The 15,747-nt window shown below is 40.0% G+C and overlaps 1 protein-coding gene across 3 annotated transcripts in view; it reads left to right on the forward strand.

Moving 5' to 3' along the window:
• PTPRN2 (protein tyrosine phosphatase receptor type N2) overlaps positions 1 to 15,747 on the forward strand; it is a 651,730-nt gene that overhangs the window by 232,555 nt on the left and 403,428 nt on the right. For all 3 annotated transcript variants that reach the window (XR_016281968.1, XM_089533554.1, XM_089533553.1), the window contains exons 10-11: positions 523 to 609; positions 15,026 to 15,105. Coding sequence is in view for 2 of the 3 variants with exons in the window: in XM_089533554.1 (XP_089389680.1) it covers positions 523 to 609; positions 15,026 to 15,105 (167 nt within the window). In the remaining variant the exon portion in view is untranslated. The remainder of the gene's footprint in view (positions 1 to 522; positions 610 to 15,025; positions 15,106 to 15,747) is intronic.

Below are 15,747 nucleotides of genomic sequence, written 5' to 3' on the forward strand. Positions count from 1 at the left end.
ACCAACACACATGCACACACAGAGACATATCAGCTTTGTAGGATAGTAAAGATAGTGCTGCTGTTCTTGAATTTACATCTTTTTTTACTCTATTTTCTGAGAAAGAATTTATCTTAAGAACTGATAGAATATTGCAGCTTCTGTTGTTTATCTCTAGTCCCATCTTGCTGTTTTCCTATCCCTATTCTTTCTTTCTCTTCTTTTAAAACTGCATTACTCTTTTATTGAGAACCAAGATGAACTGGTCCCTGCATCATTGGGCCCATTACACTTCCTAACAATTCCATTTACACCTTATTGTTTGTCTTATTGCTGGAAAATTCAGGTGATTCATCATGCCTGGGGAAGCACCTGATCCCATTTCCCTCGATATCACAATCACTATGTGACAGGAATACTGTAAGGTTTGGCTTTCAAACTACCTAACAGACCAAGGTGATAACTCTTTGGGGACTTTTAGCCTCTCTTGTATTGATGAGTTCCATTTTCGTAATGCTATGTTGTCTTGCTTTCTTTCAACAGCCCTCTCACTGAAGAAAAGGGTTTGGAGTTAATCAGGGAAGTTGCGGTTCTTCTGAAGCTCCAGATGACAGCCTTTGCTGATATCAAGTATGTGCACAGAATTCAAGCTTTATATTAATTGCACTGTAATTTTTTATTTGCTTCAACACCAAACGCCATATTTTTTGACAGGGGAGACAAAAATCAAATTGCAACGATGCAATTATTCTGAATAGTTTTATAATATTGTAATTGGTGTAACAAGAGAAGTGTTTCTCCCACTCCTATAATACAAGGAGAGTCATCAAAGGAAGTTGATTGTAGGGAATTCGATGGCTTTAAAAAGGCTAACACAAATCTATCAAGATCCATTAGCTGTGATAATTTAAAAAATGAAACTCGCTATTTAGAGACAGTATATTTATTTGATTACAAGTTCCAGCATGCCCTTCTGCTTCCGAGCTTCCCAAAGGCATATGTCTGCTGTATTGGTCGTGAAATGCTAGTCTCATCATATGCTTCAAATGTGCATTTTTGTCAGCTATTAGTAAAGAAATAGATTGCATATACTAAATTTGAGATTAGTTAAAGATGAAAATAAATTTGAGATTGGTTACAGCTGAAGATATATGCCAATACATTTTATACAGTCAAGAGAATAACAAGAGAGGGAGCCATCAGGCAGACCCAGCAACATCTTGGACTGCCTGAAGGAAGAGGCCCCTCCCTCCTCAACTGTCATCTCGGCCTCAGAGGGAGCCATCAGGCAGACCAGCAACATCTTGGACTGCCTGAAGGAAGAGGCCCCTCCCTCCTCAACTGTCATCTCGGCCTCAGAGGGAGCCATCAGGCAGACCAGCAACATCAGGGACTGCCTGAAGGAAGAGGCCCCTCCCTCCTCAACTGTCATCTCGGCCTCAGAGGGAGCCATCAGGCAGACCCAGCAACATCTTGGACTGCCTGAAGGAAGAGGCCCCTCCCTCCTCAACTGTCATCTCGGCCTCAGAGGGAGCCATCAGGCAGACCCAGCAACATCTTGGACTGCCTGAAGGAAGAGGCCCCTCCCTCCTCAACTGTCATCTCGGCCTCAGAGGGAGCCATCAGGCAGACCAGCAACATCTTGGACTGCCTGAAGGAAGAGGCCCCTCCCTCCTCAACTGTCATCTCGGCCTCAGAGGGAGCCATCAGGCAGACCAGCAACATCAGGGACTGCCTGAAGGAAGAGGCCCCTCCCTCCTCAACTGTCATCTCGGCCTCAGAGGGAGCCATCAGGCAGACCCAGCAACATCAGGGACTGTCTGAAGGAAGAGGCCCCTCCCTCCTCAACTGTCATCTCGGCCTCAGAGGGAGCGATCAGGCAGACCCAGCAACATCTTGGACTGCCTGAAGGAAGAGGCCCCTCCCTCCTCAACTGTCATCTCGGCCTCAGAGGGAGCCATCAGGCAGACCAGCAACATCAGGGACTGCCTGAAGGAAGAGGCCCCTCCCTCCTCAACTGTCATCTCGGCCTCAGAGGGAGCCATCAGGCAGACCCAGCAACATCAGGGACTGTCTGAAGGAAGAGGCCCCTCCCTCCTCAACTGTCATCTCGGCCTCAGAGGGAGCGATCAGGCAGACCCAGCAACATCTTGGACTGCCTGAAGGAAGAGGCCCCTCCCTCCTCAACTGTCATCTCGGCCTCAGAGGGAGCGATCAGGCAGACCCAGCAACATCTTGGACTGCCTGAAGGAAGAGGCCCCTCCCTCCTCAACTGTCATCTCGGCCTCAGAGGGAGCCATCAGGCAGACCCAGCAACATCTTGGACTGCCTGAAGGAAGAGGCCCCTCCCTCCTCAACTGTCATCTTGGCCTCAGAGGGAGCCATCAGGCAGACCAGCAACATCTTGGACTGCCTGAAGGAAGAGGCCCCTCCCTCCTCAACTGTCATCTTGGCCTCAGAGGGAGCCATCAGGCAGACCCAGCAACATCTTGGACTGCCTGAAGGATGAGACTTCTCCCTCCTTTAACTGTATTTTTATTGTATTAACGATTTTACTGTACACCGCTATGATCATCGCGGAATAGCGGTCTATAAATAAAACATATTATTATTATTATTATTATTAAAAGAAGAGAAAGTCTTTTTGATGTCACACAGAACGTTTGGCAGGGCATGAGGAGTGGGACCACATGCTGTGGCCCTTCTCCTCATACCTAAGTGTTCATGGTAAAGTTTGCATAGCTCTTAAGTATATACAGCCTTCTGTGTAGTCACAAATTCTGTTTTTCTGTGGTTTCCACTGTATGGGAAAATGGCCCTATGCACTTGTAACACTGAACATATGGTGATCAGGCCATGTATAATAATTGAAAAATACTAGCGCTGAGGAAAACAAAGGAATTAAAAGCAGGGGGAAACCAAAAGCTGAATTTTGCCATGATTGTGAGGGAGAAAAGAGTTCAGTGAAATCGTATTCAAATTCAATAAATAATAATAATAATAAAAAAAATATTTGTATTTTCCCGCCTCTCCCAGGTGGATCGAAGTGGGATTACAGTCGAGCAACAACAACAGTATACAAGAATAAAACATATTGTTCGGAAGGATCGAATTAGGGGAATTTAATTAGCTCAAATTTACCCTCTAGGGCCTCTTGGAACCTTTTGGGATCCACCAGCCTTCGAGGGCAGACCATTTTAATAGGTCCTCCAGCCCTGAGGGGCATCTGGGTAGTGGCCTTCAGTCCCACCTTGACCAGGAAGTGGTTGTCCATGACAGAGCAGAGGTCTGAATCACCTCTGCCCACGGCTGTTCCTGATCTGTCCTAAAAACCACATCAAGTGTATTACCAGCACAGTGTGTTGGCCCTGAGACCAACTGGAACAGGCCCATGGCTGTCATGGAAGTCATGAACTCCTGAGCTGCAGCTGTTAGATGTAATGAGCTGGACTTGAAGGGGATGTTGAGATCCCCCAGGACAAGAAGCCTGGGAGACTCCAACACCAGCTCCGAGATCAGCTGTGTCAGCTCAGCCAGAGAGTCTGTTGGGCAAAGGGGTGGATGGTAGACCAACAGAATCCCCAGACTGTCCCTAGCCTTCAGGGTCAGGTAAATGCACTCAATGTGATTTGTTTTCCGGGTAGGTCTCCTAGTCAGGGTGTACAATATATTACTTTTGAAGAGGTCCATCAAAAGTATCATCCATTATCATTCTGCCATTTTAGGACAGCCAGCAAATACTGGGAATATATAGCTGCTTCGCTTGGAAAAAATGTCATCTTTTTGGTGTTTGACAGTTATTATATATCTGGTTTTTATGTTATTGTAGCAGTGATGTAATATGCTTTTCCTTTGGTTCTTAATCATATATGACGTAAAATATGGCTTGGAAGCCTACGGCTGCAATTTTATACAGACATATCTGAGTATAATACCAGTGGGATTTACTTCAAGCATAGGATTAACTTTTCTTTTGGCTATGATATATATAATATGCTATAGAAAGTTGTGCTGAAGTTAGTCTCAAGCTTCCATGACATATGTGACATTTGTTCTATGGAATATGTGCGTATTTGGGAAATAAATAAAATTAAGATGATGAAAATAAAGGTTTGAGTTGTCAGGAGCAGCTATTTTGTGGATCTTTTATGAAGGTACTAGTTATGATTAATCTGATTTGTTAATAGTTACATAGCTGTGAAACAAATTCTATTATTTTGTATTACATCATTAGGGACCATTAAAAGGATATTAACATGGTGATATAATTATGGGCAGACATAAAAAGATGACAGGTTTGATTTTATAATCCACTTGTAAGTGTCTGTGGCTTCCGGTGATTGATTGTTGAACCATTATTATAGGAATGGAGAGTCGGTGACTAGGTATGTTGTTAGTAGGCTTATGCTCTAAAATGCATAACAATGTTTTTGTTCTTCTAGCATTTTCATCCTCCAATCTTCATATGATGAATTTTTATATAACAATTCAAACTGAGGTATACCCAAGTGCAATGTGCTAGATGTTTATTATTTTGCTTGATCTTACTTTCATAGGTTTGTTTTTATGGTGCATTCTATTCTGCATCCCAAAATAAAACTGTGAAATAAATCAAGTCCTATGAGACTACATAACAGAAAGATTGTATAAACGTCTAAGCAGTTTGTCTCTATAAAACAAGCATTTCGAGTAGACTCATTCTATTCTACTTTGTATTGTATGGTAGAGTATACTGTCTGTCCCCATTTGGTGTGCTCCCAATAAGTCTGACTATTATTAGTTGACTATAATAGGTTTTATTATCCTCAGCCAGTGGGATCATAAGAATCCCAATGTCCAAAATATCTAGAACAGGGCAGCAGTAGTGTCTGAGTTCTCACCCACTATTTTAGCAACTAGGGGATCCTGATTTGAATTTTGTCTAGTATATTATTATTATTATTATTATTATTATTATTATTATTAACTTTTATTTATAAAGCACTGTAAATTTACACAGCGCTGTACATACAATCTTTTTAATTAGACGGTTCCCTGCCCTCAGGCTTACAATCTAAGTATATGTCCTTTGACAATGCTTAATATCATACAACAAAGTAGAAGTTAAATGTGGTCCCCATCTTAAAAAAAAAAAGTGTGGGGGGGAAACAATTATAACCCAGTTAGCCTGACATCAATAGCAGGAAAATTTTTAGAGCAGTCTGTAAGCATTTAGAAAGGAATCACAACAAGTCAACATGGGTTTCTCAAAAACAAGTCATGGCAGACTAATCTTATCTCTTTTTGATAGAATTGATACCTTGGTAGATGAAGGGAATGCTGTGGATGTAACATATCTTGATTTCAGTAAGACCTTCACCAAAGCCCCCCTTGATATTTATACAAGCAAACTAGTAATAGGCGGGCTAGACAATGCTACTGTTAGATGGATTTGTAATTGGTTGACCGGCTGAACCTAAAGGGTGCTCACCATTGGCACCCTGGAGAGAAGAGATCAGTGGGGTTCCACAGGGTTCTGTCCTGGGCCCAGTGATATTCAGTATCTTTATCAGTGACATGGATGAAGGAATAGAGGGCATGCTTATGAAATTTGCAAATTACACCAAATTAGGATGGCAAACTAATACCTCAGAGGAGAGGATCAAAATTAAAAATGACCTCAATACAGTGCGCCCTTGCCTTACGCAGGGATCCGTTCCGGACTTCTCCGCATAAGGCAAATAGCGTGTATGCTGGAGCCCCATTGAAAATAATGGGGCTTGTGCATGATTCATGGTATGGTGCCTGCGCCATGGGCGCGAGTGCCACTGAAACTTCCATCACAAGTTTTCAGCGTAAACTGAAAGCCGCATAAAAGGCACTTGCGTATGATGCGGACACACTGTAGATTAGAAAGCTGGGCCAAAACAAAATGAATTTCAACAAAATACTACAGTTAGGCAGAAAAAAATGAAATGCACAGATACAGGTTGTGGGACACCTGACCTGACAAGACAACATGTGAAAGGGATCTAGGAGTCCTAGTGGACCACAAGTTGAACATGAGTCAACAATGTGATGCGGCAGCTAAAAAAGTGATTCTAGGCTGCTTCAATAGAAATATAGAACTTTATCGCACTGCGTTCCTTCCACGCATTCTGAGAACGGAACGGAAGGAGTAGGGATGAGTGTGGAACGAGTGGGGGACGGATTTTACCGCACGCATCCGTCCCTCATTCGTTCCGTTCCCCCTCTCTTCCGTTCTTAATCCGTTCCAGAGGGGGAAATTTTTGAGAACTGTTCTGAACAGTTCTCAAAAAGCGTCCCCTCTGGAACGGAAGGGGCAGGGAAGAGAGGGGGAACAGAACGAGTGAGGGACGGGTGTGTGCGGTAAAATCCGTCCCCCACTCATTTCCGTTTCCTGCTGGGCCGGGCCGAGAACCCGGTGCGATAAACTTCATAGTGTCTAGATTGAGGGAGATAATAGTTCCACTCCATTCTGCTTGGGTCAGGCCTCACCTGGAATACTGCATCCAGTTCTGAGCACCATAATTGAAAAAGGATGTTGACAACTGGAGCATGTCTGGAAACCATGCCCTATGAGGAGCAACTTAGGGAGTTTTGTATTTTTAGCCTGGAAAAGAAAAGGTTAAGAGGTGATATGATACCCATATTTAAATATTTGAAAGCATGTCATACTGAAGATGGAGCAAGTGTGTTTTCTGCAGTTCCAGAGAATAGGACCAGAGCAATAAATAATAATAATAATAATAATAATAATAATAATAATAATAAAGCTTTATTTATATACCGCTTTTCCGGTGATCAAAGCGGTTTACAATGGATTCAAACTACAGGAAAAGAGATTCCACCTCAACATTAGGAAGAACTTCCTTCACAGTAAGAGCTGATTGACAGTGCGATAAGGTCTCCTTCTTTGGAGGTTTTTAAACAGAGGCTGGATGGTCATCTGTTGGGCGTGGTTTAATTATGTATTCCTGCATGGTAGAATGGGATTTGACTGGATAGCCCTTGAGGTTTCCTCCAAATCAATGATTCTATAAAAATGAGTGTGGTGAGACTGCATAACTGAAATGGCTGTATGGTTTGATCGTCCTGTATTTAGCCTGAAGGTGAATCCTATATCTTAGTTTTTGGGATAAGGTGATGCTGGAAAAATTGATATATCATATTAAAATGCTTATAGTATAAGCAAAACCAGAGTAATTAAAAAAATATTTGACAGAGTGGATGTACCACTTTTCTCCCTCATTGATATTCAAGGTAGTTTACAAAGTATTGACTTTTTAAGAAATCTCACACACACCATTTTACACAAGTATGCAAAAAAGAGAGAAAAGAACAGGATTTTGAAAAGCTCAATGAAAAGCAGCTTGAAAAAGCAAAGCAAAATGAAACAAGAGACAAATCGAACCCACCTAACAAATCAGATTTAATTATCCAGAGAATCCATAGTGAATAGAATGGATTTGTTGGGGCTTGATGCCTGGGAGCTAGCAGGCCGATGTCATCTGAGAGGGAGTTCCATAATTGCGGGTATCAGAAGAGTCCCTTCTTTTGCTTGTCTCCTGCCTCAACAAGGAGCAAAGGCACCTGGAGAAGTCCCTCCATTTATTACCTCCACTGCTAGGCAGACTTGTATGAAGGCAGCTGCTCTTTCGTGTATCCAGAGGGTCTTTCACACTACACAATTGCAGCACTATGATTTCATGTTAACTGCCATGGCTGCATTGTGGGGTTTGTAGTTTGGTGAGGAATTGGAGCTTTCTGGCTGAGAATTCTAAGAGCCTCTCCATAAACTGTGAATCTCAAGAATCTGTAAATAATAATAATAATAATAATAATAATAATAATAATGGGTTGCCATAACAATTAAATTGGAATCAGTACAGTTTTTTAAAACACAATTAAAACATTAAATTAATATAACAAAATATAATATCATTGAAAACATACAAAAGCAAACACCCCAATAAGATGCTTCCCTGGGTGCATTTACATATAAAAACCCTGCTTAAAAAGAAAAGTTTTTGCCTCCTGGCAAGAGGAGAACAGGGAGGAGGCAAGCCTAGCCTCTCACTGGATAGAGTTCCCGAGGGTGGGAGCAGCCAGTGAGGATGCTTTCTCTTGTGTCCTCACCAAGAGAGCCTTGTATAACTGGTCCTGGTCACCATTCTGTAGCCATTTACAGTAGCCATGCCCCTGATGTTCTAGGGTAGGAGGTATTTGACTTTCCCTTTGAGTGTTGGAGTACAGCTCTGGAGACCGGTTTGTTTCCCAGCTCAGCCATGAAACCCACTGGGCAAGTCACATGCTCTCAACCTCAGGGGAAGGCAGTGGCACAAATCTTGCCAAGAAAACCTCATGACAGGTTTGCCTTAGGGTTGTCAGAGTCGGAAACCACTTGAAAGCACACCAACAAAAAACAACAGTGATTCAGACTACAACTCTCACAATCCCTTACATGTTGCTGTGGCTTCTGGGAACTGATATCCAAAATATCCAGAGGACCAAAGATTCTAAAATCCTATTCTAAACAAAGCATGGGTAACAGTAGGTGCATCCAGACTGATGGAGAAGTCCCAGCTTTTTTCATGTTCTTTCCTGTTTCACACTGGGTTTAATTAAACTGACCTGAGCTAGTATAAAAAGGTCTTCAATCATACCAGGCACTGACAGAAAATATTCTGGGACAAACAAAACCTCTATGGATCTCTAAAATAAAACCAGAAAGGACAGAAGCAAAATTTGGGACTTTCTTGTCTTTGTAAATGTGTCTGGATTCACCCTCAGACTAGGTTGTATTCAGAATGTATGTATATTGTAAACATGTTAAGCGACGTGCCACGAGATACAGTAACATTTCTGTTTTATAACTTTCTGAGAATTGCTGATAATAATCTGTATATTTTTGTCAAATATAGAACCATAGCTGCTGATGTTCCATTTTGTTTTTTCATAAACCCATACACCAAACCCAGACAAGGTCAACTGTTATCCCTAGCTTGCTGGTGAGGGAGCAGAGAGTCAGTGAAAGTGACTTACTTAAGATCACCTGGTAATCTAAAGTTTATGGTATCTCTTGCATCTAAATCTATCATAAACATGTAATAACATCCCTTTCCTCATATTTTGAATTAAAGAGCACGGCCTCCAGAGTTTTAGTGTTTATGAGATTCTAGTTTAAAAATGCTAATGTGACTCATTACACAGAACATGTGTGGAACCTTATTTTATTTTCTGAGATGTGTAATAATTTATGAAAGAAATGATATCCCCCATGAGGCAAATTATTCCAAAGCGTACATAAAGCCAATGAACAGTCCCAATAACATATGGCTTGAAAATATTCAAAACAAATATTAATTCAAAAAAGCAAACATGGATTTTATTGTTGTTGTTGTTGTTGTTTATTTTTATAGCACTGTATAGCTGGATTTTGCCATTTTATTTAAGGGACACCATTTTATTATCCATTATATTTAATGGGACTTGAGCATCCCCTGATTTTGATATCCACAGGGGGTCCTGGAACCAAACCGAAGCAGATACAAAGGGCCCACTGCATTGAAGTAATTGCATTTAGGATTGGAATGAAAATCATATAGAGATGATCTGGTTTGGTCTGGTGAAGGACAGAGCAAAGTAGCTTATACTTTTATAAGTAGCTTTTATCATGCCTGCTTGATCATTTGAGACAGAGGTGCATGTATGTGAATCAGCATGTCTGCAACCGTGTCTTAAACAGAATTTTAAAGCTTCTAACTGTGGCTGTTCTGTTATATTGGTGTCACATGAAAAACCCAATCATCCATTTAATAAAACCCACCCACCCAGAACCTAAACAGTGATGTGATACTTGCTGTTTCCACTTCATCATGCTGATAGATTATGACATAGGGCATATGTTAGTTGCAAAGGTGAACATCCTCAAGAAATTATCAGCTCAGGTGCAGATTCTATGCCATGTAATGGTGTGAAACCAGTTTATGTAACCCAACATGCAATTTAAAGAACTAAAATGTGGCTTCTAGCTAGATCTCAGCTGAAGCTTTTACTATTTGGGTATGCTGCAGTTACTCATTAATAATGTACTGTATAGTTGTTTGGGAGTTGAAACATATTTCAGGGTGATCTCTCAGCATAAAAGGTGACCTTGTAAAGATGAGTCTAACCAATCTAACAATAAAAATAGAAACAAACTTTTAGAAAGAAAGAGGAATGCTGATTCGAATAAGGGACAAAACACAAATTTAGAGACACTTGGTGTAGTGGTTTGAGAGCACTGGACTATGACTCTGGAGACCAGGGTTTGAATCCTAGCTTGGCTGTGGAAACCTACTGTCAGCCTCAGAGGATGGCAATGGCAAACCTCCTCTGAAGAAACTTGTAAAGAAAACCCCATGATAGGTAGGGTTGCCTTAAGTAGGAAATGATGTGAAAGCACACAACAACAAAGAGCAATTATTAAAAATGTATGTGTACATTATAGCCTTATTCTTTGGCATTTGCCCAAGTGGTAGTCAACATAGTTAAAAGAAATCACTTCTTTCATATCTCATATTAAATAGTGTCTGACTTGTAAATCGATATCTTACATTCTTGTAGTCCCACTTCCAATAAACGGGTTTTCTCTGCCTCCATAAGATAGCATAGCAAGCACCAAATTTCTACCGTTCCCCACAGATTTCTGCCTTCCTACATTGGCTATTCCCAATCTTTTTCGAGATGGCCCACAAGTTTCCACATCCATGTTGTTTCAGGTGAGCAGAAAAACAGAGTTTCTCAGGAGTCAAAATTTTAATCACTATGTAGATCTAAAACTAAATTAATTATACACAATTAGAATGCTGAGGGGATGAAATAACATACATTTTGGTTTAACCTTTTAAAAAATATTATGCTAGTGAAGGTATGTTTCTTCAAGAGAAATTCATTTACATCTGATAAACAGACATATCAATGCCCTTTAATAAGAGATACCACAGATATGAGGGCCCTATTCAGCCTTTCAGGCAATTAGAATCACAAGAATAGCATTGATGTTTACCCTTCTATCATATCCCTGCTGCCTGGATCCACCCCTGTCTATATAATGGATGGAAAAATATGAGTACCAAGCCTCAAGATATGAACTCTACCTGTGATTTACAAAGTTGTGTGATCTGCATTCTAAATCACACATGATGGTACACCTGGACAGCAGGAGCTGAGACTGGAGAGCAAGTGAAGAAATACGTTTATTGTTCTTACACAATGCTAGGCACTTGGATAATTAAATGAAAAGTTCTGCTCAATTACATCCCTCTCTCTTGGCTTCAGCCATCCTTCCTATTCTGCTTTCTACCCCTCTGCAATCCAGTGGGTTAAATGCTTCAAAAGGTTTGATGAGGCTGGAACAATTTGTTTGGAGCCGAACATTAATTTAGTTAAACTTCTTTCCCCATCTCTAGACAGAAGTAAAGGCAGGCAAATGCAGTTTGATTCTGCATTTTTTGAAAGCAGGTCGAAATCCTGCTGTCTGCCTCTCCCAAGGTGGACCAAACACCCACAATCTGTCCACACCACATGGTGTCAAGCTGCACCATGCAATTTTTATGACACCTGTCCACCATGCATGTACACCATTGCACAAACACATAGCCAGCATGTGTATGTGGGCACACTGCCATTACAGCTGCCATTGTCTCCAATGGTGGCATGTGCATATGGCTGCGCCACTGTTAGCAACAATGGAACTGGTTGTTCCTAATGACGTGCACCTGCTACCATTGGGGACAATGAAGGCTGTTCCTAATGGTGGCACGGCCATGTGCACACGTCTCCATTGGGGACAACCCAGGTTTGCCCTATGAATATGGAGAGCAGAGTGTATTTACTTTTTTTGGTTTTGGTTTTTGATGGTGTGCCTTGACATGTCCCTGAGGACTAAAAAAAAAAAAAAAGGGGGGGGGGCAACCATTCTTGACATTACAATTAGCCTCCTTGAATCCCATTTTGGGAGGAAGGTGGGGATATAATCCCATAAACAATCAAACAAATAAAATTTAGATATGACTAATGTAACATGATGTATTTTACATCATAATTTTATGACTACAAACTTTCTGTGTTTTCACATGATATGAGTTGGCGTAGAAGGGTTAACTCTGAATGATAATCTATAAATAATGAAATTTCAAAGAAATATATAATTTTTTTTCACCAAAACCTCAGCAGAAATTCAAGGGGTGAAGTGGGAGGGATATATTCGAAGGAAACTCTTTAGTTGATAATTAAACACAGCATTTTGAATAGTAATAATTACTGTATTTTTATCTTTGCTATGTATAATCACCTCTATGTAGATTTGGAGTATTTACCTTGCTAAACTGAGTACTTTATCTTGTTAAATTGAAGTCAATCTATGAAAAAGAGGTTTATTGAAAGTGCGTGTGTGTGTGACTACATCTAATGGTACAATCTAATTCTCAGATATGATTAAGATATTTTACGTGTCATAGCAAATATGTAGCAATGCTTCTTGGGTGCTTTGATTCATTTGACCAGCTGGACTCTGTAGTTTTATATTTATGACCTGTTTTTCATCTGTACAATTTGTTGGATTAGTATGTGATGTAATCTGCCCCAATGGAGGTTACACTCTTTACTAAAGAGCCAGATCATGGATGATATATGAGATCAGTTTGTTTGCAATGAAATGCACTGGGTCATAAACACTAGTATGCCCTTCAGTGGGAGTTAGTATTTAAGAGCTGTGTCAAAACAATTGTGGTTAATATTAGCCAGATTTCACAGATGAGTGGTAGCCTGAGTAGCAGAACAGGGTCTCACATGATAATGCCACCAACATAAAGATCTTTCTTGCAAATTCTAGGAAAGGGAGCACTTTTTCTACGTCTTTTTTTTGTCATTTACATTTTTTATAATCATCGTTTAAAAGCTACTAGTGCTAGAATTAGTATAAGACTGATCACAAGCTTGTTTTGACAGTGGAAATGTATCCTAAATCTCCAATCTGCACCCAGCTTAAATGAACTCAAAGGGTGATTGTAAGGTTTAAATTGCCATTCTGAGATCCTTGGCTGAAGGACAAGATGTAAATAACGAACATTGCTGTTTAACATCTATGTGCCAATACTGCTAATAGTACACAAGGTATTGTGCCCAATACTGAAGTGACAGAATTTCTCCAAAAGATAATACTGTTAAAATAGTTCTTGTTTTCATTTAATGCATTTCATTTTGTTCTGTTATATTTTTCTTATTCATAATGGCCCAATTTCCCCACCGCTGGTATATTTTTTTTACTGAAATGTTTATTCACAGAAGGAACTGAGATTACTTCTTTTAAAAAATTGTAGTGTTTTTTGCTGGAAAATTATGAATTGCTTTTCAAAAAACAATTGCTTCCCAACACATCCAGTGAAAATTTAAATTTGCATGGTGGTATATAATAGGGACTGATTGGCAGAACTCATGATGAAGTAGAGTTAAAATGTTTAGCCATCAGTTGCTCAAGCTTCCTGGTCAGGATTGCCGACTTACAATTCCTGAATCATGTACATACCAAAGTATTTTAAATCAAAACATCACAGCCTCTGTAATCTGTATTTGTTTGGAATTGAAGGACCTTCTGTCTCACATACTTTGGATAAAAGGGCTGTATAAGGATGCAAGATGTGCCCTGCTGAATTGTATCAATTCTAGTCTAGTCTAGTCTAGTCTAATGGCATATTTCTTCCTGCTGCCCATATCAACCCTTTTTAGCCAAGATGACAATTTTGTTTCTAGAATTCTGCCTTTTCTAAACAGGGCAATGTGTGAGATGCAACTTTTGCTCCCTTTCAGTCCCTTTCCCCATTTTTACTATGCAGATAACAGGTAACATTAGAAAAGGGATTGCAAATGAGTGGCATATTGAATATGATTATATAGCTGTTTTTCTTCAATACCTAGATGAGACTAGATGAGGTGGCACCAATAATCATATTTACGCTAATAATTATGAGGCTATACAATCTGAATAAAACAACACAATAGCATGGAGTCTGCCCTTGTTGTTTACTAGGTTCTGCCTCCCTGAAGTGGTTGTCACACTTTGCCTAACCATGGAGGTTTTTCTATTAGTGGTTTTCAGTTGCAGGAAATAATAACCAAAAAATTGACTATTTTGGGGTTGATAACCACTGTATTGAAATAAATTATGCAGAAATAATATTAGCTGCAGCTAAAACACATGTTTGAGGCATAGACCTCTGGTTCAGAGTCGTCACGTTTCTGATCTAGTCCTTAACTGGTGTAAGATTGGCTGTTTAATATAATAGTAGATGGCCTGCAAAGAAGGAATTGTGTAGTGGTTTAAGTTTTGGACTGTGACCCTGGAGATCAGGGTTCATTTCCCCATTCAGCCATGAAACCCACTGGGTGACCTTGGGCAAGTCACAGCTCTCAGCCTCAAGGAAAAGCAATTGCAAATCTTCTCTGAACAACTCTTGCCAAGAAAACCCCATGATAGTTTCGCTTTAGGGTCACCATATGTTGGAAATGACTTGAAGGCACACAACAACAACAACAACAACAGTAAATACTTACAATACAATCCTTTCTATCCTGGAAACTGCTATGCCAGTTGATTTTACAGTATCTATATCAGATGGTTTAGTACTTTCTTTGGATCCTTTTTTATAAGAATGTACACAAGATATATACATTTCTTTATAAACTCAACAGAAGTAACTTGAGATTATTAAAAAACAACAACAAGTGAAGTGAGATAAACCAAAACCGACCTATTTGTCTGCATTTGTCTCTATTCTCAGCATTTATAAATGAATGCAAATTGCACCAAATGTGTCCCATTCCATTCTTCATTTGTAATTAAATGGATATGCATCCCAATTCTGCAAATGAGAGATTTAAAATGATTTATAAATCTGTAGCTGTACCTAAGAAAGCACAGTGAAGAGAAGAGATTGTCCTTGCATATGTCTTGTATGGTGTGTTTCTTGGTTACCAATGCCTTGTTTTAAATAATTTTTTGTAGCATGCTGGGGCCAGCTGTGACCTTCAAAGTGCACTCAAATGCCCTCAATGTCACCACAGCTGATGTTGCCAAAGCAGCAGGTAAGAATCCTTATTGACCAATACTAACTTTCCTCCACCCACCATTGAATTTAGAAAGACAGACCACAACAAAAGGAATGCCTCTTTTCATTAGAAGATTGGCATTTAATGAAACAGACATTGGAAGGAGTGGTAGCGTAAATGGAAAACTTAAGTGTAACATCTCTCATTCAATTAAAATAGTCTGACACTTGCTTGTTTGTAAAAGAACTGAATTAAATGGAGAATGAAGTCGGGATTACATAGTGAGGGTCCTCAATGTTGTGTCTGAAAGAGGGGAAACCTACTGTTCTTAAATGAATATTTGACATCAGTGACTTCCAACTAGTATAATTTCAGTATCACAAAAGGGGTATTATTACAATTAAGGCTTTCTTTCTTGAGTTTGCATTAGGCTATAAATGTGTTTTGTGCTGTGAAATTAATTTGCCAATTCCCATGACCCCAAAATGGTAAGCACTGTAGATAGACAACTTACAGTCCTGCTCTAAAGGAGCCATGGCAAAACATAGTCATTTTGCAGTCTAGCCTTGATTGTAAATTGTTTTCCCTACTAGAGGTTGTGCTTAGAATACTACTTGTTTAGAGAGGGCTAGGCCCTGGGGTTTTTGCTCTCCCTGGTGAATTAAAAGTTTGTTATAC

This window comes from Sceloporus occidentalis, unplaced genomic scaffold, assembly GCF_023333645.1.
Source record: "Sceloporus occidentalis isolate IW3139 unplaced genomic scaffold, rSceOcc1.0.p SCAF_7, whole genome shotgun sequence".
NCBI lineage: Eukaryota > Metazoa > Chordata > Lepidosauria > Squamata > Phrynosomatidae > Sceloporus > Sceloporus occidentalis.